Source organism: Kwoniella pini, chromosome 3 (assembly GCF_000512605.2).
Source record: "Kwoniella pini CBS 10737 chromosome 3, complete sequence".
Taxonomy (NCBI): Eukaryota; Fungi; Basidiomycota; class Tremellomycetes; order Tremellales; family Cryptococcaceae; genus Kwoniella; species Kwoniella pini.
Window position 1 is genome coordinate 1,686,277 of NC_091718.1, and position 24,907 is coordinate 1,711,183.

At 42.3% G+C, this 24,907-nt stretch overlaps 11 protein-coding genes across 11 annotated transcripts; 5 read left to right on the plus strand and 6 right to left on the minus strand.

Moving 5' to 3' along the window:
* Positions 1–335: 335 nt before the first annotated feature.
* On the plus strand, positions 336–2,979 carry I206_102821 (uncharacterized protein; the record flags this gene model as incomplete). Its single annotated transcript, XM_019154925.1, has 7 exons — positions 336–470; positions 612–704; positions 790–851; positions 919–1,009; positions 1,074–1,377; positions 1,449–1,833; positions 1,932–2,979. 7 exons carry the CDS (start codon positions 336–338, stop codon positions 2,977–2,979), a joined length of 2,118 nt encoding a protein of 705 aa, XP_019012328.1.
* A 509-nt stretch (positions 2,980–3,488) lies between these two features.
* On the plus strand, positions 3,489–9,969 carry I206_102822 (uncharacterized protein; the record flags this gene model as incomplete). The annotated part of the gene is made up of 32 exons (XM_019154926.1): positions 3,489–4,129; positions 4,195–4,332; positions 4,402–4,622; positions 4,694–4,713; positions 4,772–4,920; positions 4,989–5,043; positions 5,107–5,125; positions 5,184–5,408; positions 5,477–5,862; positions 5,929–6,007; positions 6,068–6,117; positions 6,256–6,402; positions 6,459–6,503; positions 6,589–6,653; positions 6,712–6,732; positions 6,797–6,858; positions 6,916–6,989; positions 7,059–7,205; positions 7,270–7,356; positions 7,410–7,506; positions 7,570–7,613; positions 7,672–8,032; positions 8,091–8,127; positions 8,191–8,273; positions 8,339–8,418; positions 8,479–8,884; positions 8,955–9,169; positions 9,250–9,389; positions 9,446–9,524; positions 9,594–9,618; positions 9,680–9,785; positions 9,843–9,969. The coding sequence occupies 32 exons, from the start codon at positions 3,489–3,491 to the stop codon at positions 9,967–9,969; spliced, it is 4,431 nt and encodes a 1,476-aa protein (XP_019012329.1).
* Positions 9,970–10,374: 405 nt separating this feature from the next.
* I206_102823 (uncharacterized protein) lies at positions 10,375–11,015 on the plus strand (the record flags this gene model as incomplete). The annotated part of the gene is made up of 2 exons (XM_019154927.1): positions 10,375–10,417; positions 10,480–11,015. 2 exons carry the CDS (start codon positions 10,375–10,377, stop codon positions 11,013–11,015), a joined length of 579 nt encoding a protein of 192 aa, XP_019012330.1.
* A 1,375-nt stretch (positions 11,016–12,390) lies between these two features.
* Positions 12,391–12,926, minus strand: I206_102824 (uncharacterized protein; the record flags this gene model as incomplete). The annotated part of the gene is made up of 2 exons (XM_019154928.1): positions 12,391–12,721; positions 12,772–12,926. The coding sequence occupies 2 exons, from the start codon at positions 12,924–12,926 to the stop codon at positions 12,391–12,393; spliced, it is 486 nt and encodes a 161-aa protein (XP_019012331.1).
* Positions 12,927–13,613: 687 nt separating this feature from the next.
* On the plus strand, positions 13,614–15,182 carry I206_102825 (40S ribosomal protein RACK1; the record flags this gene model as incomplete). The annotated part of the gene is made up of 5 exons (XM_019154929.1): positions 13,614–13,722; positions 13,848–14,067; positions 14,273–14,468; positions 14,682–14,947; positions 15,029–15,182. 5 exons carry the CDS (start codon positions 13,614–13,616, stop codon positions 15,180–15,182), a joined length of 945 nt encoding a protein of 314 aa, XP_019012332.1.
* Positions 15,183–15,581: 399 nt separating this feature from the next.
* On the minus strand, positions 15,582–16,253 carry I206_102826 (uncharacterized protein; the record flags this gene model as incomplete). Its single annotated transcript, XM_019154930.1, has 4 exons — positions 15,582–15,629; positions 15,700–15,783; positions 15,856–15,983; positions 16,076–16,253. The coding sequence occupies 4 exons, from the start codon at positions 16,251–16,253 to the stop codon at positions 15,582–15,584; spliced, it is 438 nt and encodes a 145-aa protein (XP_019012333.1).
* Positions 16,254–16,690: 437 nt separating this feature from the next.
* On the plus strand, positions 16,691–19,056 carry I206_102827 (uncharacterized protein; the record flags this gene model as incomplete). The annotated part of the gene is made up of 7 exons (XM_019154931.1): positions 16,691–16,948; positions 17,059–17,187; positions 17,338–17,436; positions 17,490–17,736; positions 17,801–18,075; positions 18,159–18,843; positions 18,902–19,056. 7 exons carry the CDS (start codon positions 16,691–16,693, stop codon positions 19,054–19,056), a joined length of 1,848 nt encoding a protein of 615 aa, XP_019012334.1.
* A 316-nt stretch (positions 19,057–19,372) lies between these two features.
* Positions 19,373–20,397, minus strand: I206_102828 (uncharacterized protein; the record flags this gene model as incomplete). Its single annotated transcript, XM_019154932.1, has 3 exons — positions 19,373–20,069; positions 20,174–20,290; positions 20,360–20,397. 3 exons carry the CDS (start codon positions 20,395–20,397, stop codon positions 19,373–19,375), a joined length of 852 nt encoding a protein of 283 aa, XP_019012335.1.
* A 162-nt stretch (positions 20,398–20,559) lies between these two features.
* Positions 20,560–21,005, minus strand: I206_102829 (uncharacterized protein; the record flags this gene model as incomplete). Its single annotated transcript, XM_019154933.1, has 2 exons — positions 20,560–20,680; positions 20,815–21,005. The coding sequence occupies 2 exons, from the start codon at positions 21,003–21,005 to the stop codon at positions 20,560–20,562; spliced, it is 312 nt and encodes a 103-aa protein (XP_019012336.1).
* A 731-nt stretch (positions 21,006–21,736) lies between these two features.
* Positions 21,737–23,514, minus strand: I206_102830 (uncharacterized protein; the record flags this gene model as incomplete). The annotated part of the gene is made up of 7 exons (XM_019154934.1): positions 21,737–22,064; positions 22,139–22,407; positions 22,458–22,572; positions 22,628–22,711; positions 22,767–22,778; positions 22,839–22,896; positions 22,947–23,514. The coding sequence occupies 7 exons, from the start codon at positions 23,512–23,514 to the stop codon at positions 21,737–21,739; spliced, it is 1,434 nt and encodes a 477-aa protein (XP_019012337.1).
* Positions 23,515–23,971: 457 nt separating this feature from the next.
* On the minus strand, positions 23,972–24,607 carry I206_102831 (uncharacterized protein; the record flags this gene model as incomplete). Its single annotated transcript, XM_019154935.1, has 1 exon — positions 23,972–24,607. The coding sequence occupies one exon, from the start codon at positions 24,605–24,607 to the stop codon at positions 23,972–23,974; it is 636 nt and encodes a 211-aa protein (XP_019012338.1).
* Between the last annotated feature and the right edge of the window lie 300 nt (positions 24,608–24,907).

Consider the following 24,907-nt stretch of genomic DNA (forward strand, 5'->3'; position numbering starts at 1 on the left):
GCGATAGCCGATAAATTCTGGGACACGTCACAAAAGTCATTGTCGATGATGCTATCTTGTCAATAAAGTTAAAAGCAGCTCAACTCAAATATAGACTTGCTCCTTTCATGTTCATCACTCAGCCTTGACCTAACAGATGAGTATTCATGTGGTGATCTGACCTTACATCAAATTAGCTGCTGCAATGAGTATATAGATCGGAATACGAGCATACTCACAGGAAAAGCTTTGCTCCGTAGTAGTTTGGCAATTTATCAATCCAAATCGTCATTGACAAGAAGCCAAGTCAATTAGTTCACTCATTTTTTTCGCGTACAGAAGAGCAGGAAATCAAGATGGTAGATAGATTAGCGGCTTATGGGTTGACCTCTACTCTTTTAGCTGGGGGAGTGATTTATTCAGCTTTAAATACTAGACCCAATTTTTATGCTGCAGCAGTAGCTTTAGGAAGAAGCAGCGGAGCGTTAATGGTAAGTTAATTCAAAATTATCTGAATTGAACAGGGCGCAAAGTCAAATAGGAGGCGGATAAGAAGACTTGTAACCGAACTTTTCAGGATGGAGAGCCGAGTGGGATTTGACCTAGCTGATCATTCTTTCGTTGTTGAATAGGTGCTAGCCAATTTCGCTCTCGCCAATACTATATATATAGGAATTTGTTTCAAGAAAATCTTCTTCGGTCAATTGAGAGCTATTGAATATGAGGTGAGTTCTGGATCCTCTTCTGCTCGTTGCTAGATCTTCGTCTGTTATCGTTGATATCGGTCGGCTGATGCTGTTTTGTTAATAGCATTTGTTCGAAAGATTATGGATATTCCTTACAGAATCACTTCTGGCGTTGACCATTTTCCGGTAAGTCAGACTGGGCAAACGCTTCATTGAATCGAGCTTGTTAATTGATTGAATATCTGGCACATAGTGATGATTTTTCAGCCCCTTTCGCTTTCATGTATGGAGTATTGTTATTCTTAAAGTGCTTTCACTGGATAACGGCAGACAGGGTGGATTATGTGAGTGTTCCTTATGATCCAGAATGGGCAACGGAATGCTGAAAACCTAATAACAATGCGTTAGATGGATCAAATTCCGCCGCCAGGTCCACCCAAATTATATCATGTCCGAATAATATCTATAATAATATTACTGGCAGTACTAGATGGCGTCTTAGTCTCATACTCCTTAGAGAAGATATTGACGGAAGGTGTTTCTGCGATGGTCCTCTTCGCATCGGAGTTCACAATACTGAATGCCTCAATACTGGGCACAGCTGCTAGATATTCTGTAGGTTTGGTGGATTTGAGGCGTGCAAGGGGAAGAGCGGATGCACCGCCATGGGAACAGAAATCTATGTGGTTGTTTTATGTTGATTTGGTTGTTGGTGAGTCATATTCGTACGATTGTTGGCATTGCTGGTATCCAACGGGCACTTATACTGTTTGCGTTAATTAGATTTCATGAAACTTCTGACATACCTATCGTTCTTCCTTGTAATCCTTTTACATTACGGCTTGCCTTTACACATCCTGCGCGACGTATATATGACGCTCAGATCGTTCATTGCGAGATGTGGCGACCTAGTCCGTTATAGAAGAGCGACAAGAGACATGGACGCGTTGTACCCGGACGCGACGGAAGAGGAGATGGAACGGGGAGGTGATAGAACGTGTATCATATGTAGAGAAGAGATGATCCCGCGATCCGTCGCTGCTGCTCAAGGTGGAACCGGTGATATTGGTGGACCGAATGAAACGCCTAAAAAATTGGCTTGCGGACATATCTTCCACTTCCATTGTTTGAGAAGCTGGCTGGAAAGGCAGCAAAGCTGTCCGACCTGGTGAGCTTGGAGACCTTCCCATGGCTTGGTGACCTTCCCATGGCTTGGTGACCTTCCCATGGCTTGGTGAAGGGAGCTAAATGTATGACTCTTCGCAGCCGACGGGATGTCTTACGGACACCGGGACCTGCACCTGGCCGAGCAGCTGCTCAACGTAATGCAGCGGCTGCAAACCCTCCGCCTGCACAACCAGGAGCTGTACCTCAGCCGCCGAATCATCAAGGCGCGAATCCTATCCAACAAGCATATAACGAGTATTTCCAATTACCAAGGATGGGCTGGGATAATCCCGTACCGACAACTTCTACTGCTCCTCCAGCTGCCGCAGAGGCCGGACCGTCAAGGGCAGAAGGTATCGAAGAGCGATTGCAAAGAGGGATTTGGGGCGGACCCATCGTACCTGGAAATTTCTTCCCTGCTCCCTTAGGAGCTGCACCTCGCACACAGCATCGTCAATCTGCAAATAACCTCACAAACATGCCACCTATCAGAACAGATCAAATCCGTTCAACACCTTCAATAGCAACCCAAAGTGGGGGGCAACCGGAACCGCCTTCATCACTATCTAGAAGAGGCTCTCGCCTTTCAGTACCTGTAACACCTCAGATGTCGGGGAGTGTCACTCCCTTCTCATCCAATCCTCCGGTCATATTTTCTCCGACCGGTACAGCTCGTACAATCGAACCGGAGGAAATGGAGGATGACCAGGTAGAAGTAGTCGTAGGGAACGAGAAGGAAGTTAGAAGCAAAGTTGCTGAGGCTGCACTGAAAAGATTCGGTATACCATCCTCGGAGTTACCCATGGGAAGTTCGAAGGGTAAAGGCAAAGAGAAAGAAGTGGTACTTCAGCCTGTGACTAGTGGTACAAGTGCGGTAAATTTAGACGACTGGGAAACTTTACCAGCAGTTTTACCGACGTTGACTCATGCTTCGGACTTGCTCATTCCTCAACGTGCATTCGGTGGACAGGGAGGAGCAGGTGGATTAGAGGATAGGTTGAAGGTATTGAGGGAGGTAGATGAGACTATCTGGGGCCTGATAAGTGAATTGACGAGATTGCAAAGTTCTTGGCAAACTCCAGCAGCAGTACCAAATCCTATAGCTGAAGTCCCAGAGAGGGAAGAAGGGGAGGACCAAGATGACTGACCACAATTGCATAGATGAGAGATCGTTATCTAAATATGGCGTTGTTAATTTACATATGCATTTTATCCAATTTGTCAATTTATCCGATGTTTCCGGCGATGGGCAGTGCCTGGGCGTAGAACGATAGTCTCCCGATCATATCATGACACGGAGACGGGCATTTTCTTCTCCTTGGGCGATTTTAGAATATCCTTACGAGGGCTGTCATAGCCAACATGATATCGAAGAACGGTAGATGGTCATTCAACGCAATCGCGATTCGCGATTGAATACATCTCCCTATGATCTAGAACCCGCACACTGATTGTTGTTATATATATATTCAAGAAGAATTGACCCCTCAAGAAGTGGAGGCTTTGTTTATGTTTTACCGATCAGAAACCGATCAATATCTGATTGTGAACCATCGTGAGTGAGTTAGAAAGTCACATACGATGATGCAAGAAGGGCAGAGAGACTAATGCAGGCATGTATAGTCAAAACACGCGGATTGATTAGATTAGTGAAGCATGTCACTGCAGTCACAAGGAGAACGTGACGATGATGAGGAGGCCGGACCGTCAAGAACAAATATACCGATTTTGGGACAGCCTATCAACTTAAATATCACGAAGACCGATATTGAGCCGCGGACTTCGATAGGACGGAATGCACAAACTGAAGTGAGGCATGTAAATGATGATCAAAATGTAGAATCAAGTATTGGCAAACGCGATGTAAAGGGTAACGAATTACTGGGTGAACGGTCTCAGGTGGATTTGGTGGATCAGAAAGATCGGATGAATAGTGAAAATACCCACCTTACAGATGAACAGGATTCGACACACACTGGACAGAAGAACAATGGTATTGAGGGAGATGAGGAAGTGGAAATGAAGGAAGTCCAAACACAACGTCAACCTCGTTCTCATATTCCGCCTAATATTCCTACACGCATTTCCTCTAACGCCCAGACGTTACCCATCTCGGTCAAACCTGACCCGGCTGAGAAGCCAGTGAATCCACAATTCGAGAGGATGAGATCTGAAGACCCTATGGAAAGGATTCGATCCAACGATGTTAATGCACTGTTGAATTTACCTCCTCCATTACCTTTTCATCTATCTGTTGAAGGGCTTACAATAGGTGTTCCTGATAAGAAGGTTCCTGCGTGAGTACACATGTATTTAATAGGTATCTCATCTGAAGAGGAATAGCTGATTCGCCTGAATATAGATGGATACCTAAGCTACCTAAATACTTCAAACGGGATAATAAAGAAATCGTCCCACCGATCGGAGAAGAAAAGCCTAAGAAGAAATGGATCCTGAAGGAAGTAGGGTGTGAATGTAGAAGTGGAGAAATGTTAGCTATGTGAGCTAATGTTTCATATATGAACGTTGTTCAAGGTCAAGGAAATGCTGATTGATCGTTGGTATACAGTCTTGGTGGTTCCGGATCTGGCAAAACAACACTTCTTAATGCTATTGCAAATCGATTATCTGGTCTTCCAACTGAAACAGGTCAAGTAGCTTATTATTCTGCAAATTCACATACTTCAACAAATCAAACCGCTGTAAAAGGTCAGAAATTGGGTAGAAGCGAGATGAAGAGGAGAATAGGATTTGTCCGACAACAAGATTACTTGGTAGAATGTTTAACTGGTAAGCTTCATTAATCTAGAATCATCATTTTTCATCGGAAGATGACAGATGCTGATGCTGTGAATGCCCAGTCCGAGAAACCTTGACATATGTGCGTTCTCCTTGTGACGACGATATTTTTGAGCAAACTGATAGGCGAATCGAAACAGGCCGCCAAACTCAGATTACCAACTTCGTTGTCTGATGAAGCAATTACACATATCGTCAACCAGACTATAGATGAGCTTGGGCTGAGGGATGCTGCTGATACTGTTGTCGGTGGACCATTGAGGAAAGGTATTTCGGGTGGGGAAAAGAGGTATGCTCGATTGACACCTCTCTGAAGTCAAGTGATCGACGGCTTATCGACATTGTGTCTCCGGTCAGGCGATTGTCGATAGGATGTGTGTTGGTGACTTTGCCTAGTGTATTGATCTTAGATGTGAGTGAAATCATGCCGGAATCCTTGATACTGCGTACTGACTGATGAGATATAATGATCTAGGAACCAACATCAGGCCTCGGTCAGTCAGCCTAAATGGCTTATGTCTAAAAGTGTCACTGACCATAAATGTTTTCCAGATGCATTCACATCTTATCTTCTTCTACTTACCCTCTCCCATCTTGCCCGCCGAGGTCGAACGGTCATTCTATCCATTCACGCTCCGAGGTCAGACGCATTCGACATTTTCGATCGGATAGCATTGTTATCGAAAGGTCAAATAGTCTATTCAGGTCTCAGAAATGAGTGTTTGGGATGGTTCAGTGGATTGGGCGAGAATGTCGAGAAAGGTGTCAACCCTCTCGGTAAGCCTTCCCCAATTGAAAGTAACACTGTCAATGTTCTGACAAACATGGCATATCGACTCTATCAGACTTTTTGATCGATATTTCAACTATCGATAATCGTACAACCGAAGCGGAAGAGACTTCTCGTGAGAGAGTATCGGCATTGGTTGGTGCATGGAAGAATCGATCGCCTACAGTGAATAATCGATTGTCTAAAACCTCAATTGACTCCACTGCCTCATCCGTTCATGTTCGGCCAGATGGAATTGCAGCATCCAAAGAAGGCAATGATGATATTGAAAAACTGGTTGCAAAAGATGAGAAAAGACCAGGATTAGTCAAGCAAACAATCGTACTTACTGCAAGAGCTCATAGGAATGTTTATCGAAACGTTCCTCAGCTGGTTGGCTTCGCGGTACAAGCTGTTGTACTGGGTGTAATAATTGGAGTGACCTATTATAGATTGCCTGAAGTAAGTCATGATCCCTTTTCCACTGTCCAGTGGTGAATAGAGACGCTGAAGAACACAGAATTGAAGACGCCGACTGGAATACAAAGTTTGAAAAACTTGAGTTTCCAGTTAATACCTGGTGTATTCTATCTACAACAAGTATTCTGTGAGTATTGATGCACTGCGTTCCGCTCTGTCAGCTCAGGATGTTGACGATATGTATTAGGGATATACAAGTTTTGCACTGACTTAATTATCTTTGATCGTGAACGAGAAGTGAGCTATTGACAGTTCTGACGTTCACTATACGAACGACTAGCTAAGCATTTATATCTTACTCAAGGACCGACTTTATGTAAGCTTTTTGGCATTTGGTGTATCTCCATGATAAAAGCTAATTAAGGCTAATTCTAGGATGTAACGCCATATGTAATCTCGGATTTTATATCATATCTACTTCCCAGTGTCCTGTCGCCCACGATATATGTCGTATTAGTGTACTTCATTTCTAGATTACGAACGGAGGATTTGGCAGCTAGGCTGTTCACCTCAATCGCTTCGGTAAGTCAGCAAGACAGATTCAGTCGGAGTGTTACGCTGACAAAACATAACCTTAGACTATTTTGGTGCAATTTGCTACTCAAGGATTATCTCTGGTATCTGTGAGTCCCATTGCTTCGTCAATATTGAATATATTCAAAACCTAATGCGAGTATTTGTATCTGACTTTGCGTTGCTTTGGATCAGTCATCTTTGCTGAGGTCATTTGCAGCTGCCTCGCTTGTTGGTAATGCTCTAAATTTGTTCATGATGTGAGTGGCGTACTCTCTGCAACGGCCAGGAAACACTCAGCTGACGTGGGGTTCATAGCATGAGTTCCGGTTTTATTGTGTAAGCCTTTTATTCCGGCTCACATCAGCCTGCAGAATATGCAGATCACTAATCTAGGGTATAGAGTGCATGTTCCAGCCTATGTAGCATGGATAAGATGGCTCAGTCCTTACTTTTACTCTTTCCGTACGTCTCTCTCTTCCCATGACTGGGTGTATTCGCGACTGATCTTGAATTGAATAGGTATAATCGCTACTACTCAATTCAAGGATCGAGTGTTTGATTGTCCTCCAGATTCGGCTGCCAATTTGAACCAAGTACGTGGAGGTCTGAGATTGCTTTGAATCTTGATGGAGATGTTAACTTGAAGCCACTTGTAAATCTAGTGTGTCGGGAATAACGTTTTAAATGGACTTAATTTCGATGCTTCCGTGAATATTGGAGCATGGTTTGGAGGCTTGATCGGAGTGACTATTTTGGAGTACACCTTGGCTTGCTTCATACTTTGGATATATCCTGCTGGAGGAGTCAAGGTTAGTGCATGTTGTGCTAGCACATTGAGAGGGAAAAATTGCAGCTGATCATGAGATCATATAGCACGCGTCCGAAATTGAGAGTCATAATCGAGGCAAAGGTACTGATGTCATGGAGAGTAATATGACAAGGGATAAGATCGAAGTTGCAGTAAATCCCCATTTTGCGTTTAACTTGACTGTGCTAATTGTTCACTAAATCAGGTCAAAAATCTGACTCTAAGGTGGGAAAGAAAAGGCAGAGGGGCTGTGAAAGATAAACAAAAGACTATCCTAAACGAGATATCGATTCATTTTCCTGGTGAGTAAAGGTCTGTTGCATAGAGGCTCTGTCTTTTCCAATGAGCTGATTTTCCATCAACAGCTGGAGAGATCTCGGCCATTCTAGGCCCGTCAGGAGCAGGCAAAGTGAGCACTTACCGACTGTATATTGGTAGAGGAACATATAGCTAAATAAAGGAGATAGTCTACACTTCTACAACTCATCGCTGGTCGTCCTCTTAATCCTGGTCCATTTTCGCGATTCACGCATTCCGGATCATTGCTTTTCGCTGGTGAAGCCGCTTCGAGTGCATCGAGATCAAATGTAGCTTTTGTAGAGCAAGACGATGATTGGCATCTACCTTCATTAACAGTTCGAGAGACTCTAACCTATGCCGCTATCTTACGACTACCAGATAAAATGCCAAGGCGTCAAAAAGTAGCGCGAGCAGAAACTGTACTTCGTATGTTGGGATTGAAAGATTGTGCGGATTTGCCCGTTGGTGGACAATTACTTAAGGGAATCAGTGGAGGGGAGAAAAGACGATTGAGTTTGGCTGTTCAAAGTGAGTAATAATATAATCCCTCGGACGCTTCGTCTTGCTGATGCCCCTGGTTTGATAGTGATCAATGATCCAGCTGTGCTGGTCGTTGATGAGCCGTTAGTCGCTGTCTCTTATCTCGAAATATCGTCGTGAAGCTGATCCAAGCTTGACAATCCCAGTACCTCTGGATTAGATGCTAGTATAGCTTTGAGCGTGATGCAGGTTCTACGGGATATTGCCGCGACCGGAAGGACAGTAATTGGTATGTTCTACATATTTGAAAGGTCTTGCTATCAGCCAAAGACTGACGAAGTGTGATCCGGACAGCTACCATACATCAGCCTCGAAGTGACATTTGGAAATTGGCGGATAACGTTACGCTTCTTGCTAAAGGTGGCGTTGTAGCGGTTAGTCCGATTTATCGGACTACGATATTGATAATCAGACTTATTGACCGTGTTTCGCAGTTTAACGGACGTCGATCGGAAGCTGTGGACTACTTCACCAAAATTGATCTTCCGATGCCATCTGAATTTTTCAATCCTGCAGATCACCTTCTTGATCTCGTCTCGGTTGATCCTCGTCCGCAAGAGTACGAGTCTTCTCTCTCCCGAGTGAAAGACCTGACATTACGGTGGTCAACTCATGTGAACAACGAGGACGGTGGCGAGAACGAAAAGGCGAAATCAACTCAAGTTTTGACAAGGGGAGAAGGGACAACTTCTATGAGAGTCGCTTTGCCTGTTGTGCTTGAACGACATTGGAAAAATTTGTGGAGGAGGAAAGATATATTTTTTAATAGATTGGTACAAACCCCTTTACTTGGTGGGATGTTCATCCTTTTCTTCCAGAGATTGAACCATGGACCGTCTGGTTAGTCGATCCACATTTCTCGTATTCAAACCCAAACGAGGTGTGCTAATTTGATGTGATGTGATGATAGGTGCCCAAGATCGAATTGGTATCACCATCGAATCAACCTCTGCAATTGCTTTTGTAGGCTTATTGAATGCTATGGCGATTTTCCCAGCGGACAGGAATTTATATTTGCACGAAGCAAAATCAAGCGCAAGATATTCACCCGCTACGTTCGTCATAACTTACACGTTGGTGGAACTGGGATTCGAAATAGCAGGAGCAATTGGATATGCTGCTATCGTAAGCAAGATTTTTGCTCCTCCAACTACTGCTACATTTTATATCATGAAACATGCTGAGCATCCTTGTGTGTACTTCAGATGAACATCGGAGTTGGTATGCAAACATCAGTCCGAATTTACTTTGAATTCGCCGTAACCATTTGGGCAATGGTCAATATGGGTGAAAGTTTTGCTATGATCTTTGGAAGCTGGATACAAACAGAGGGTCTGACCGTCACGTAAGTTGAGGCCCACAAGGTAAGAGCACTTGCTTATGATAGTGTATTACTTTCAGTGTCGTCTCCACCTTCTTGTCTATGATTGGTCAAGTTAGTGGTGTTATCTCCTTAAGTGTGCCTACTTGGCTTGCGGCTGTAAGTCCTTTCTCACCAAAATTCACAATTCTGATCCGCTGATTGTACTCGTTCGTTATCGGCTTACAGCTAGCTTGGGGGACTTGTGTAAAAGGTTAGTCGCATCACTTATGCAATGCGCTTTAATCGACGAGCTGACTTGTCTTCCGCGATAGCCGCCACTCGTATACAAATCATTAACGAGTCTGTTGGACTTGTCTTCAATTGCACACCAGACGAGATATCTTCAGGTACATGCGTCGCGCAAAGTGGAGAACAACTGTAGGTTGTGTGCTGGTATCTTAGAGTGTCGCTAAAGCTAATATTACGATTGATCAGACTGGCTCTATTCGGATGGAAAGACCTGAACACTGGCCGGTTCATGGGGATATTAATAGCTGTCGCTGTGGGTTGGAGGATAATAGCTTGGCTCAGTCTTGCAGGGAGAGTAGGTGGACTCAAGTGATCCACATGCGCCTCTCACAAATCTCTGGCATGAAACCTCAACATCTGTACTGTTGTAATCACACCATATGCATTGCATTCAACATGATCGGCTTTACTGATAAGATTAGCATAATAATATGGCGGAGATTGCCGACGATGTTGTTATCGATGACGATGATCCCATCCTTACGAATGCTCCTCGAAGTGCTTTGGCATCAATCCGAAACACCTTTCTTGAATTAGACATGTTCACACACTAGAGTCAATTCTCATTGTGAGATTTGAAGGGAATACGCACCTTTGTCCTCTGATTATATTATTTCCACTATCGCAGTGATCCCATTGAACTTTCTCTACTATATAAACCTATCAGGTTGTTTTCCTTTTCCCTCATTTATGCTTCTCATGTGTTTCATTTAGAAAAATGACCGACGCGACTAAAGATCCAGCTGCTCCTCAACTTGCAGGTGAGTATAAGAGTTTCAATATGCAAAATCGTGCTGATGGAATTAACTTTCTTGATATTTAGCTTACGCACTTTGGCTCGTACCTACAATTCAAGAACAGAAAGATCAATTTCAAAATTTGATAAAAGAACTTGCATCTTTTGAAGAACCTTCACCAATATTTCAACCACATATAACACTTTTACATCCTATTCCATTATCAACTAAATTAAATGAAATTCATTTAAAATTAAAAGAATCTATAAAATCTATATCTTCTAAATATTCTTTAAATGAATTTGAAGTAAAATTAAATAAAGCTCAAAAAGGTGAAAAATATTATCAATCAGTTTTATCACCTGTTATACCTTCAAATACTTTATTAGAATTAAGAAAAGAAATTGAAAATCAATTTAATTTAAAAAATTTACCTAATTATTTTCCACATTTAAGTTTATTTTATGGTGGAATTAAATCAAATAGACGTGATGAATTAGCTGAAATTGCTAATAATAGAATTAAAGAATTTGGAAATTTACAAGTTGGAGAAATTGTTATTGTTAGTTGTATTGGAACTGCTGAAAATTGGGAAATCGTAGGCAAGGAGAAATTGTTTTAAACTTGAATTTAATATTTCTGCTCATTGCTTAGCAGTATTTAATTTACATGTGATATACGTCATACGTAAGAATGTTGATACTACAAACTTCATGAACTATGACCTCTCTTTATATACTGTATGATGACTTAGACCGAAGGAAATGATGCTACAATTTGTGTAGATGTGATTCATATCAACAAATCTTTCGCATGCTACAATTAAGCCAATTCACTCCCTTCTTTATTCTTCTGCGAGAGCGGCTGTGCCAAGATGATCCATCTTCCTGGCGATCAAGTTCAGTTAGAATCTGTGAATGTATATCACCAGTCGACTCATCTGCCAGCATCAAAGTAAATGGTTCGATCGGGTTCCATGTAACTTTCGGATCTCGGGCGAAGTCGTCGAAGCGATCGACATCTTCTATCGTATAAGGTTTCAAAGATCCAGCAGAGCAATTGGGAATGGAACATGAACAAGCGATCTTGGAATCTGAGTCTGTAGTTGCGGTAGATAATTGAGGAACTGCGCTTAAATCTGTCCAATGGACTGTCTTACTTTGTTTTTCGTCATCGGCGGTCTCATTGTCCCTTCGAAGGTAGGATGTTGTGGGTATGGTACACAAATCCGCTTCAAGGGATTTACACTGCGATGATGGTTGAGTAGAGATTAACATGATGCATCTACCTAGGAGAGGATGGCAAGTATTGAGGTATTCAGTTTGAAAAGATGAAGGGACTTGTTTGAGCAATGATATCAATTTCAGAGAGAAAGAGATTAATATGGGAAAAGGAGACTACAGCGGATATTCCAGTCGACTTGGATCGTCAGGACAAAGGTTTGTTTTCTGCATATAGTACATATCTCATCCTTTGACAGAAAGCTCTGACGCAATCGCCCAAATCATCATCTTTGAAACATAATGATATATCTATGCGCCCCTTTCTTTCGACCGTTATGAGTCAGCGATGACCTGCAGTTTGCCAAATTAATCCTTTGATATCTCCTCCGGGATCCTGAGATAAAAGCTTCCGGATGGCCCAGCTAGCCTTGGCACCGGCCTCGAGAACATCCAGACGTCACTGGAGACACAAAAGCAGACTTACGAAGCTCGATTGCTACCTGTCAAATAGAAAGGATTGAAATCTACCGCGGTGGCTACTGAAATGGTCTTTATCTAATCTGATTGTGCGAAATTAGATGCTTCTCTGCCTCTCTGAGTGATAGAGGAGTGCAAGTACCAAGTATGATAAGTATTTCTTTACAATATCTCTACTAATAGGGGCAAATCCACGACTATAGCTATGTCTCATATATACAATTATTCGATACGAAAGGTAGGGAAGCCAAATTCCATCGAACTATGATGGCGTTATCTAAAGTAGCTTCCCTGCCTTCAACCTTGACGCTGGGATTGATGCTGGGATTTACAGGCAGTACACCACCCACGGACAGCGGAGCAGCCTGAAGAACAAGCTGAAGCGGCGCCCGTCACAGTGGAAGTCACTGGGCAGCATATGCCATCCTTGATATCAGTGATAGCAGCTCTGAGGCGGGTCAATCTGCTCTGTTCTGCTTCTACCCCATCCGCAGCCGATGCAGATCGTGCTTCTGTACCTTCTGGTTCTTGACATGTTACATAACCAGGTGCGTCTAGTCGTCGATCATACTGGGTACGACCAGGTGCAGGCGACCTGGGTGGATTTGAGACCTCGTTTAGATCGACACTACGTTCAGACTCTGGTTTGCCTGTTGGTGTGTTAGAGCTATTATTTACATCTCTGGGAGCTTCGGCGATGAAGATGTTCCAGCTTGGGTAATGTTACCTTGCTTTTCATTTCTGTCGGGCGAAGGTTCCCTCTCGCCATTTGAGACAAGATCGGATCTTTGAGATGATCGGTTGTTTACGGGGTCTGTGAGACCGGGTAACATGTTGATTGAGCTGAATATTGTGTATGTTTTAAGAAGTTGTGTAATCGCTTGAGCGTGCGAGCACTAGAATTATGTGGAAGATTATCGGTGATGACTGGGGAGATAAGTAGAATAGTATGATAATGAACGCAATCGAGGCCGTCTTTTATATGCTATTGCGAAGAGTGACATGACCAGGACGAGAATACCCGATGTCATCATTGCACAGTGGATTCCTCCTTCGGTGGAGTAGGAAGCAAGGTGTTCATGCCTCAAGAGGACATCAACACAAGAGAGATCTATAGCGACCTTTCATGCTTGACAACCTTTGTCTATACCCACAACGTCATAACAATCAAAGGTGAAGCAGAAGAGAGCGAAGACAAGAAAGAAAAGAGTGGACCACCTCCACTTGGATTCATCGGTAATACGGCGTTATGAACGAGGAACGACATTTTGAATGAAAAGTGGCGAAAGTTGACCAAAAAAGTAATAAACCCTGAATCTTGAATTATACCATTTTTCAAATTATATCACCATAGCTATCATTTGTTGCTCACTCACTCACTCACTCTCAGGAATACCACACGATCCGATTGTCTTGTCTCTGACCATTCGACCTCCAAAAAAAACCTTTAACATAAAAACGGATTTATATATCTCTTTTCACCTTTAAAAACTTTCAAAAATATATCATAGATATACATCATGGCTGAGCCTCTCGTTTTCAAGGGTACCCTCGCTGGTCACTCCGGTTGGATCACAGCTATCGCTACTTCAAGCGAAAACCCAGATGTGATTTTGACTGCTTCAAGGGGTGGGTTTCATAGTTTCTATCATTTAAGAGGTAGAAAAGAAAATAGATTTATATCATAGAGGAGCTGCTATTATTAGGAAATTCAAACAAAGAGAATAAAAATGCTGATATTTTGTGAATTTTAGATAAAACAATTATCGTTTGGCAATTAACAAGAGATGATGGATCTTTCGGTTTCCCAAAGAAAATCCTTCACGGTCACAACCATTTCGTATCTGATGTTGTCATTTCATCTGATGGTCAATTCGCTCTTTCTTCATCATGGGATCACACTCTCAGATTATGGGACTTGAACACTGGTTTGACTACCAAGAAATTCGTTGGACACACCGGTGATGTTCTTTCGTGAGTTATTCAATCCTCTCGTACTTTCACAACAGGATAGACACGGAATACAAGAATACGTAAAGCTAGTGGGACAGAGAAATAGAACTTAGGCGGTATTTTTAGATATGATTATTTGGCCAAAAGCGAGCTATAGCATTGGTGGCTGAGGGCGATTCGTATATGTTGCTTGGATTTTATACTAACATGCAATAACCCCTCTCAGCGTCTCCTTCTCCGCCGACAACCGACAAATCGTATCCGCCTCCCGAGACAGAACCATCAAACTTTGGAACACCCTCGGTGAATGTAAATTCAACATCACCGAAGATGGACACTCCGAATGGGTTTCATGTGTTCGATTCTCCCCTAACCCAGTCATCCCAGTCATCGTTTCCGCCGGTTGGGACAAGACCGTCAAGGTGAGCTATCCTCTTTTTCTCCTTACCAAATTTAGACATTTTAAACGATATGATGCGATCTATATATTTGCTACTTCAGAGGGGTGAAACAGACCCGATGAGACAATTTTATCCACCAAGATCTCTGATCACTTTACCTATTTCTTGCCTTTTTTTATACTCAACTTGGTCACTGAGTATAGAGCTAATGCAATCTTTTTGCGATTGTATTAGGTTTGGGAACTTTCCAAATGTAAGCTCAAGACCAACCACTACGGTCACACTGGTTACATCAACACCCTTGCCGTTTCTCCCGATGGTTCGCTCGCTGCTTCAGGTGGTAAAGATGGTATCACCATGCTTTGGGACTTAAACGACAGTAAACACCTTTACTCTCTTGACGCCGGAGATGTCGTCAACGCCCTTGTATTCTCACCTAACCGATACTGGCTCTGTGCTGCTACTGCTTCTTCCATCAAGATCTTCGACCTTGAATCCAAGTGAGTATTGTTTTACTACTACTATTCCTCAAGACGTCTTGTCTTCTACGACCATTGTACTGATTACGCAATTTTCTTTAGATCCATTGTCGATGACCTCCGACCAGACTTCGATGGTCTCTCCGAAAAAGCACGAAAACCTGAATGTACATCTCTTGCTTGGTCCGCTGATGGTCAAACTCTTTTCGCTGGTTTCTCTGATAACCTCGTTAGAGTCTGGGTTGTTGTCGTTTAAATAGATTATATCTGATTAAATTATGAATAATCTGTTATTGGGAATTGGATTGCATTTGTGACGCGCAATATATTATTGTTGCGGACTTCTTCTTGCATGCAATAAATTACTAGGACTTTTACTGGACATGTGCATCGCAAGCAATGGAATGGTGATTCCTTGTTAGCACCGATTCGTGTAGAATTCCATATGTTTTCATATGCTTTCAGTTGCTCGAACAATGATCAATTCATAATGTCGGACCTGATTTGGCATTAACGTTTGGGATATACAGTATGATGGGTATATATTATACAAAATGTATTAACTATTATTATGCCTTTCACTCATAGGCTTCCTTACCGTTCGTCAGATATTGGTAATTTGTGGTTATTTGATGTCCCAGGATGAAAAGATAGGTTATAAATCGTATTCATCTGAATCTGAATCATCTCGTTTACGTTGAATCTATAAATACGATCATTTAATACATTTCCTTTGAAATTCGATAAATTGTGGTGGAATTTGTATAACTTACCGTTATACCATTACCTAGTGATTTTGTTCTTCCTCCAGCAGATAGAGCGGGTGTAGTATTTTTACTTGGTGGTGGATTAGATACCTGTAATCATGAGCACAATTCTTCTTTAATCAGTTGCAATTCATGACCTTCACTAATGGACAGTAAGCTGACCTGTTCAAGTAGACCTTTTAAAGCTTCATCAGTGACTTGACCTCTAATTTGACCTTGTTGTCCCATCCTAACGAGTAAATCTTCAACTTGAGCTGATAATTGTGGTCGTGTAAGTGATATTCGAGATACTATAAGATAGACATCACCATTAGTGGATGCAATCCATATAGTCGTTCTGTCAACAGATGTTTTGAGTGAATACAAAAACAAAAAAACTCACATCGTTCCCTTGCTGAGGGTTCTAGCATAGCAGCTATCATAGTTCTTTTCATTTCTTCTTGTTGTCTCGCTCTAGCTTCAGCAGCTTCCCTGTCTTCAGGTGAAGGTCCACCATTACCACCTCCACTTGGTCCTCCTGCAGAAGGTTTGAATCCTTGAGGTAATTGAAAATTGGACATGTTACCTTAACTCATCTACCAATATACTTTATAGCCTGTTCTATAACTCTTGAAAGTAATCTTTGATTTCTGATGTTCTCAGTCTCAAGCTAGCTAGCTTTAATAAACCATTCGAAGGACTCGAAACCACGCGTTATTAGCATGCATATCATATCATAAAAACAAGGTTAGATACAAAATCCCCACGTCATGCTTTCGATATCAAAAGGTGTTCGGTTATATGCGATCGATTCTCAACCGCTTAGTCCACAACCCAAACGCTCAACTCGCTCAACTTCTTCACCTTTCTAATCAAATCCAGACTAAATTCCATCTGAAGCAAAGTCATAAAAAGCTATCTAGCAAGCTTTTTCAGTCCCTTTCGCTCCACAAAACCTCAAGTATCCTGACCAATCGGAACTCCATACGAATAATCAACGTCTTTCTCCAATCTCAATATGTCTACTCAACCATCCACATCAACTCCTACCGCTATTCCCGGAGCTTCCTTACCCTCATCCTCAAAGCCAAAGCGAAACAAGAAAAAATCAGCTAATAAACCTAGTGTCAAGACGCCCTCAGTCGTGGAAGAATCACCTGTACCTATCGCCGTCGCAACTCCAGAAGAGGCTGCACCTTCTACAAATGAAAATAAGGAAAAAGGACCTGTTGAGGAAGTCATAGCTAAGAGGCAAAGACAATTGATTAAGAAGCTTGTGAGTGTTCTCTATATTCTAAAATCGAGTAGAGATCGATCTTTTGGGGTCCAATCTTCACCGAACTTGGTGGTGGAACCATGAGCTGACGTTATTCATCTCTTTTAAAGCAACGTTTCAGAGGTTACGCTGCTCAACCTCACGAGAGTCTGAATGCCGATCAAAGAGCTGCTGTCGCTTCATTACCCGCGATGGAAGGTGTATATAAAGAGTTAGATGACCTGATTAAGCAGATTGAGGTGAGTCATTTGTATCTGGCTTATAGAATCATCATCTGCAATCCGACCACACGGGGTCGAGCACATTGCCCTCACTTCGACCTTGTCTCCGATTGAAGGGTCATTGGCATTTGTAGCTAATCGAAATCTCTTTCTCTTTCGTATTATCAGCCTGTCGAGCTCGAGCAAGCCGGAAGAATCAGAGAAGTGAAAGAGCAAGCCGAGCAAGAGGTTCAAATCTCGATAGCAAAGAGGATATCAGAATTTCAGGTGAGTTATAATAGTATATTTCGGAATACCCATAGAGCTGAGCCTCTATCAAGTCATCCTTATCTACGCCACTTTCCTTATTCCTTCGCCTCCATCAACTCCTCCATCCAGCCCGATCGACAGATCATGAACATCTCACTTTCGCCCGCCTTGAACTACCGTCAAAATTACAGGATGAAGTTCAAGCCACAGATGTGCTTCGAGTGGGGAGGATGTACGAGGATCTCATTTCTGGTGGTGAGAGGGGTAGTGAGGTCATCGCTGGACTGATAAGAGGTCCAACAGGTGAAGATGAAGAGAGTAAGTCGCGAGCCTGATAATCGTATACCCAACGGTGTCGGTACTGACTTCTGGGATTATCCAGATGACCATGTCCATCATCTTCTGACTCTCCTCACTGGTTCTGACTCCGAACAAATTGACAAAGTCACGCCCGAAGAAATCGAAACTGAAGATGCACCAACGGTTGAGGTGCAAGAACCAGCGTCCAAGGCTTCCTCCGAAAACTCGTTACCTAATGGCGATGTCAAGCAAGAAGTTGAAAGCGTTCAGGCTAACGGTCAAGGAGCATTGAATTTCTTGCAAGAAGACGAGTTGGTGGAGGAGGATATTGACATACCGAGCTTGGCGGCTGATCAGGTACGTTGGGCCTCTGCTACTTTCCCGTTCTTCCTTCTTTGTTTGTCTACCATCGGTCAAATTGCTGAATGCTCTTAGTATAGACTTCCGGCTCTCATCCACCTCAAGAACCAATAACGACAGTTCCTCCACCTCCGATCGACGCCACACCTGCTCCCTCCGATGTTGATACCTCTAATCCTGCCCCAACGTCATTCGCTCCATCAACTTTCGATTGGGCTGCAGATGAAGATTTAGACGAAGCTGAGGAAGCAGCTCACATCAGACAAGCTTTCGCTTTACCTCCTAGCGGAGCTCAAACACCTGCTATCGCCCCAAGTCAACCAGAAGCCCAGGGCAAAGTCGAGGAACAAAATGTGCTTACGGAAGAGCAAGAACCTGCCATAGCACTCATACAAGATAACGAATTAGCCAACGCTCATGTTTCGGAATCTGTCGTGAATACTGCCACTGGAGTGAACAGTACTGGTGTACCTGTTCCTCCTGCTGTGGAAAGCACTGCAGCCCCAACACAACGCCAGGGTAAGGCTCAGAGAGGTCAGGGTAGAGGCAAGGGAGGCAAAAATGGTTCAGGTGCAGGTCGAAATCCACAAAATCAAAAAGCACCAGTGAAACCTTCAGTGGACGAAGATGGATTTCAAGTCGTGGGAAGACAAGCCCCTCAACAGACCAACAACAGAGGTCGAGGAAATGGTATTCAACGAGGTAGAGGGGATGGTAGGGGAAGAGGTGGGCAAGGCCAAGGTAATAGAGGACAGGGTGGTACTGGTCAGTAAGACTTTTCTGGGTATCTATCTCAGAGCTAATTTGCTTTTATATGTGATAGGTGGTAGAGGAGGGGCGAGGGTATCATCCACCTCGAGACTGACAGGTGAGGGGCAACCAGGCGGTAATAAGCAACCCAAACAACAGCAACAACGGCAACCTTCGCATAATCAGACTCAAAACAAGAACCCTGCACCCTCACCTACTGCAGTATGATTTGAAAGCGAATATCTCTCAAACGACGCTTCAATAGGCGGTGTATGTGTTACGATATGAAGAGGTAGGATCATAGTATTTCCGCATCATCAGCATATGCATTAACATTCAAATATGAGATGAGATGTGGTTAAGTGAACAATGTGAAAAATCTCGTTATGCTTATCACAGAGTATACAGTGTGATTTCGTACGTAGCGTTGTATGAACTTTTGAGATGTGAATAAAGTAGTCGGGCTAGAATCAACAGTATGATTATAGAGGGATTTCACAAATTCGGATCCAATTGACCTATAATCAGGAAAGATAAGAACAATCTAATCAAACAAACGTTTTGAACTTGAAGACACGGTAGAGATTCTTCTTGCTAGTTCATCTCTTGGATTACCTTTTGAATTACTTTGTTGATCTTTTGAAATTCCAGTTTCGATTCTGGAGGAATTATAAATTTCTGATATCTCAAGGCCTGATTGTATAGGAGTTTCAGTCTGTCCTGATGGATTTTGGTTTGAGGATCTTTGAAATCCTGGAAATTCTTTTTGTCTTTCTTGGCGCTCTGTTTTGACCTCTTCTTGTAATCGTTGTAATCGTGTTGATCTTTCGGGCTCATCCAATTGATTCAGTGCTTGAAGAGCTTCAAAATCCACTTTATAAGGTACTATTTCAGGATGATTTGTACTTCCTTGTCTTAATATTTCGTAAGGATATTTATCTGGTGTTAAAGATTTTCCAGTTGTTTCATCAATAATAGGAGAAGGTGTTCCACTTCTTATTCTTCTAGGATAAGTAGTAAAATACTCTTTCGTTTCTTGTATTTTTCTTCTTAATTGATTTGGTAATCTTTTCCATTCTCTTATCATAAACTTCTTGAAAGCTTCTTTTTTCTGTTTAACATTTTCATGCTCTTTTGAATTTTCAGTTTCATCACTTTGTTTAGGATCAGAGTTGGTATCAATATCAATCATTTCAATTTCCATATCCGAATCATCATTCAATTCTGCCGTTTTTTCAAGTCTATAATGAAAACAATTTATCAATAAATCAATCAATTAACCATAAAATTGAACAACACTTTCTTAATTTTTTATATGGTCGATCAGATGAAAAACCCAACTTACCTCCCCACGAGATTAGAAGCGGAACTATGCATAAGTCTGCCTCCACCAGATGAATGTGGTCTCGAAATGAAAGATGTCTGTCGTGATATTGGCGATTTCGGATCAATAGGTGAGTTACTTTAAGAGTAATCAGTCTCTATGAACATACAAAAGATGACCGAGAGACCGGTTTGTGAGATGACTCACCTACAACTCGCTTCCGAGTAAGTGATTCTACTTGGCATCGTTTTGAGTGTTCTGATGCCTAAGCCAATTCCATCGTTCGGGTCTTCAATCGTATCTCCCTCCGAAGACCTTGAGTTTCGTCTCGCTGTTGATGAAGCGAAGTACTTACCGTCGTATTTCGAACTTGAGGCGAAACTATTAGATCGAGACACTCTTTCAGGTCAACCAGGAGTACCGAAATTGGGTTGAGTTGGTGAATTCCCAGAAGATGGTGAACGATGATATTGTCCAGTAGCTTCATATTGGTATGTAGTTGGATTATATCTGAGAACTGTATCTTCACTACAAAATCAGAATTAGGTAAGCACACACATTGGACTAATATGAGGAGTAAAAAATTATCGGTGTTGAAATGAGTACGTCATATACGACTAGATTGCGATTATTCTTGTGTTGTGCGAAGAAATGGTACTCACTATCGAAACGTATCAGGAGGCTGATTGAACCAATCATGGTATCTCTTATCTTCCAAGATTGTCAATATGTCAGGGACTTTGTCTTCATACTGAAGATCGGATTCTTCAAGAATTAATTCCCGTCTTTCAGCTTGAACCGAGGCTGTTGGAGTCGGAGGCGCTGGTTTAGGACGATCAACAGTGCCATGCATAATGTAGGCATACGGGTCTGTGTCTATTGGTGGGAGATGAGGGCTTTTGCTCATTATGGAAAATAAGATGGTGCACTTTCAAATAAAGAGTAAGTTTTAATCATTCTGAGTGTATTCGATTCTGTAAGTACAACGCTTTATATACGGATTTATCGACTGATCACTCTTGAAAAAGTTGTTCATGTCATGTTAGCGGAGTTTACTCATAGAACGACCTCTTTTTAGCCTTTGTTCCAACCAGCTGAAGATAACTGTTTTTGTGAATATCGAGTCATCGTAATCTTGGCACAATGCAAGGGTCATGTCCCATAAAAGGCTCGTTGACTCGATCGTAATTATAAGAACCAAAGAAGTTTAGCATTGAGCTCCAGACTTATTCGCTTCCCATTGCGCAGATTATCTTGAACGGACTGTGCAGTTGAAGCGGTGTTCAACGGTTTTCTTCATTTTCCAATATCATAATTAGAATATGCGAGCTCCGTTGAAAGGATCGTGAGTATGCGCTCCGTTCATCATGTTTTACTTGAGTGCTCAAAGTCAATATGTCGTCAAGAATATTTGTGCATGACAAGCGGAGTTGAACTGGAAAAATATGTCGAATTTTCACTCTGGAAGTTTAAAAAGCAGATATGGTCAGCGGTGCTCAATCATGGATTGACTCGATAATATCAAGCGTCATAACATCTTCAAATTTGGGCGTCCGACTCACCAAGCACAGCTTTTTCTCATTATCAATCCTCGTCTTCCTCACTATCATCTTTTTTACTCTTCTTTTTTCCTTTTGGCGCCGTTTTACTCTTAGGAGGACCTTTCTCTTTAGGTGGATTTATACTATCTCTCTCCTTTCTCCATCTCTGTTCTATCTCATCCTTTTTGTTAGACCATTCTTCATCTTCTATACCTTGAATTTCATAAAGTAATTTTATCTCTCTCATCCAAATTGCGAAATCCCCAGTTTCTAATGCTTTTTCAGGTGCCGGAGTTTCAAGAACAAGTGGTATTCCAGACATCAAAGGATCTCTCATTATACATCTGAATCCTGTCAATCCGATTTTACCACTACAATCGTATTTCACATTATCAGCTAAGTCTAAAATGGCCATATTCGTAATGTAGAAGAAAAGATAACTTACAGACCAATATTTTCGTGTAAATCTTTATTTCCAGCTAAGTCAGCTTTAGAATCATTTAAATGCATTCCTCCTAAATATCCATTTCCAACTTCCTCATCAAACTTTTTCATCGTTTCTGCATAAGTTTCTTCAGTTCTCAAATCATATCCTGATGCGAAAAGATGACAAGTATCCAAGCATACTCTGACTCTAGATTTGTCTTCCACTAAAGCAATGATAGAGGCTAATTCAGAAAATGCTGTTCCAACGATGTTTGATCCTGCGTTCGCCTGATAAACCATAAGCCTTTGCGGTAGGTAAAAAATCGACTATAACTTACCATATTCTCAATGACGGTCACCACCTCTGGAACTTCCTTATGTACCCTATTTATGGCTTTAGCAATGGAAGCGAAACTTTCCTCCTTGGTACACGCTCCAACGGTTGATCCTGGACTGTGAGTTGCCGATATCAGCAAACTTTGTGAGCGAAACTGCAAGTTGTACTTACTGCCAATTGTATAATTTGATGCCTAATTGATGGCAACGGTAAACGTCATCCTTGAAGCATTCATATGATGTATTCCATTTAGTCCTATTGTTGTGAATCAGCTGCAACTTCATGTTACTGCATTTAAGATGAAGCTTACTCGTCTGGGTTCCTGTAAGGAGTGTAGAGGCATTAGCTGCTTCTCTGAGATGAGAATCCAAAAGAAGCTCACCCCAGGTTGATCAAATAACTTCCATGAACCAATATGCTCTCAGGTGGATATCCCAGGCCTAGTGCTGGATCAGCTAACAACCTGTACGATTCAAAGGTCCGGACTCACCGCCTTGTTCTTTGGGTTTCATCAAATCCCTAAATCGTTCAATAGCCTCAGGTTCATATGGGTTACTTGCCCATTTCCTTTGACTTTTCGTGAATAATGCTAATCCATTCGCACCAGCTTTACCAGCTCTCAGTAAAGCACCAGCAGGTCCACCAGCAATTGAGGTATGAGCACCCAATAACATCGGTCTTTTTTCAGTTGTATGAGGGGGAAGAGCACCATTGGGTGACGCTGAGGTGGAAGGTAATTCAAAGATTGGATATCCATTCCGTGGTGGGTGATTCTCGGGTGATAATTCGGGTGGTGGCCATACTTTTGCTTTAGCTGTTTTAGTCTTCTTTTTAGGTGGTTCATCTTCTATTACTGTAGGATCATCATCCCCTGCTTTAGCATCATCGGCTAAAGCTGTCTTAGGTTTGACTTTTTTGTCGGTCCCATTTGTTTTCGTTTTTGCTTTAGTGCTTGCTTTTGGCTTCGGCGGCGGAGCATCAGATAACGAAGATGAAGTGGATCTTTCTCGTTTTGGAGCGGTTGTCGAAGCTGTGGAGCGACGTGGACGAGGAGGCATGGCGAGTGAACGAAATGTAGTCGTAGATAGAGAGGGGAAGCAATGGTCGATTTGATGATTCTTGTGAGGTTGAGAGATCTTGAAAGCATGTATCAATATTTAAGCTTGGCGACTCCCAATGTTATTATGAGTTCGAGGTGAAATTTCGATCTCATTTGACCGAAATGAACGCGTCAAAATATCAAACATTATTATCGAAAAGGATGAAGTCATCAATCATCGTTCCTGGGAACGATTGGTGGCATACCAGATAGATTGATAGTGGCATTGGAGTGACAAGTAGCATAGACTTTACAGAATGTGCACATAAATGATGCGTACGACTAAGACTACGAGAAATCCTTACATCAAACTACAAGTTTTACGATAAATCCTCAGAGACATAATCAACACCCCAAGCAGGCTATTGATTGCTCAACAGCTGACGATTTAGAGCATCGCATTATGCAACTCCAACCTATTCATCCTCTTCAAATTCGGTTTCTTCGCCATCATCGTATACCTGTGCTGTGATCTTGTCCGGATCGATATGTGTAGCTCTTGTCCAAAGAGATCTTTGTCGTCTGTTTGAGGGATTGGAGACTTGTCTGCTTGCTTGAGCGAACCTTCCTTGGGTGCTGATCAGCATCATCTCGTTGGAAATATCATCTACGCTGCTGGATTTGTTGGGCGGCTGATCTTGATGAAGATAATTTGCCTGATCCTTTGATTGGGGTCCGACAAAGGACGAACCGGTCAAATCGGTTTTCATTGGTAATTGCTTGATTTTACTGCCAGTTGCGTCCGATACGTGAGCCTCGTAATCGAAGTCGTATTCCGAATGACAAGGACTGGAATCATCATCATCCGATTGGACTTTGTCCTCGGGACATCGAGATCCATCACTCTCATAACCTTCAGGTCGTTGTTTATGACCAGCCTCGATGGTCACATCATCTGGGCGTACCAGCTCAGCTTCTCTTTGTCCGAGAGGAAATGTTGCTTTGAACTTCAAGTCATCCATGTTTCGTTGAGAAGCGGGTTGTATATAACCTTGATTGGATTTGGAATTTGTAGGACTCTTTGGATTGGGGCGCTGAGATGACGAAGACATGATTTGATTAGTGGGACAGAAAAATAACTGGTGAGTGACTGACCCTATTTAACATCGATCATACTTATAGGCATTCATCACTATAGAATTATATCTAGCGCAAAAAGCGGGAATATAGTGAAACAGTATCGCTCCGTTGATGGATGACAGATAGTACGTTCCATCAAAGGAGCATGGATGACCGAATATATGCATGTCATCATTCCTCGTCATATGATTATATATTTCCAATAGATAACGGTGAACTACCGGAAATTCCACATGAATCCTTTGACATCATTAGCAATCATGAAATTGACG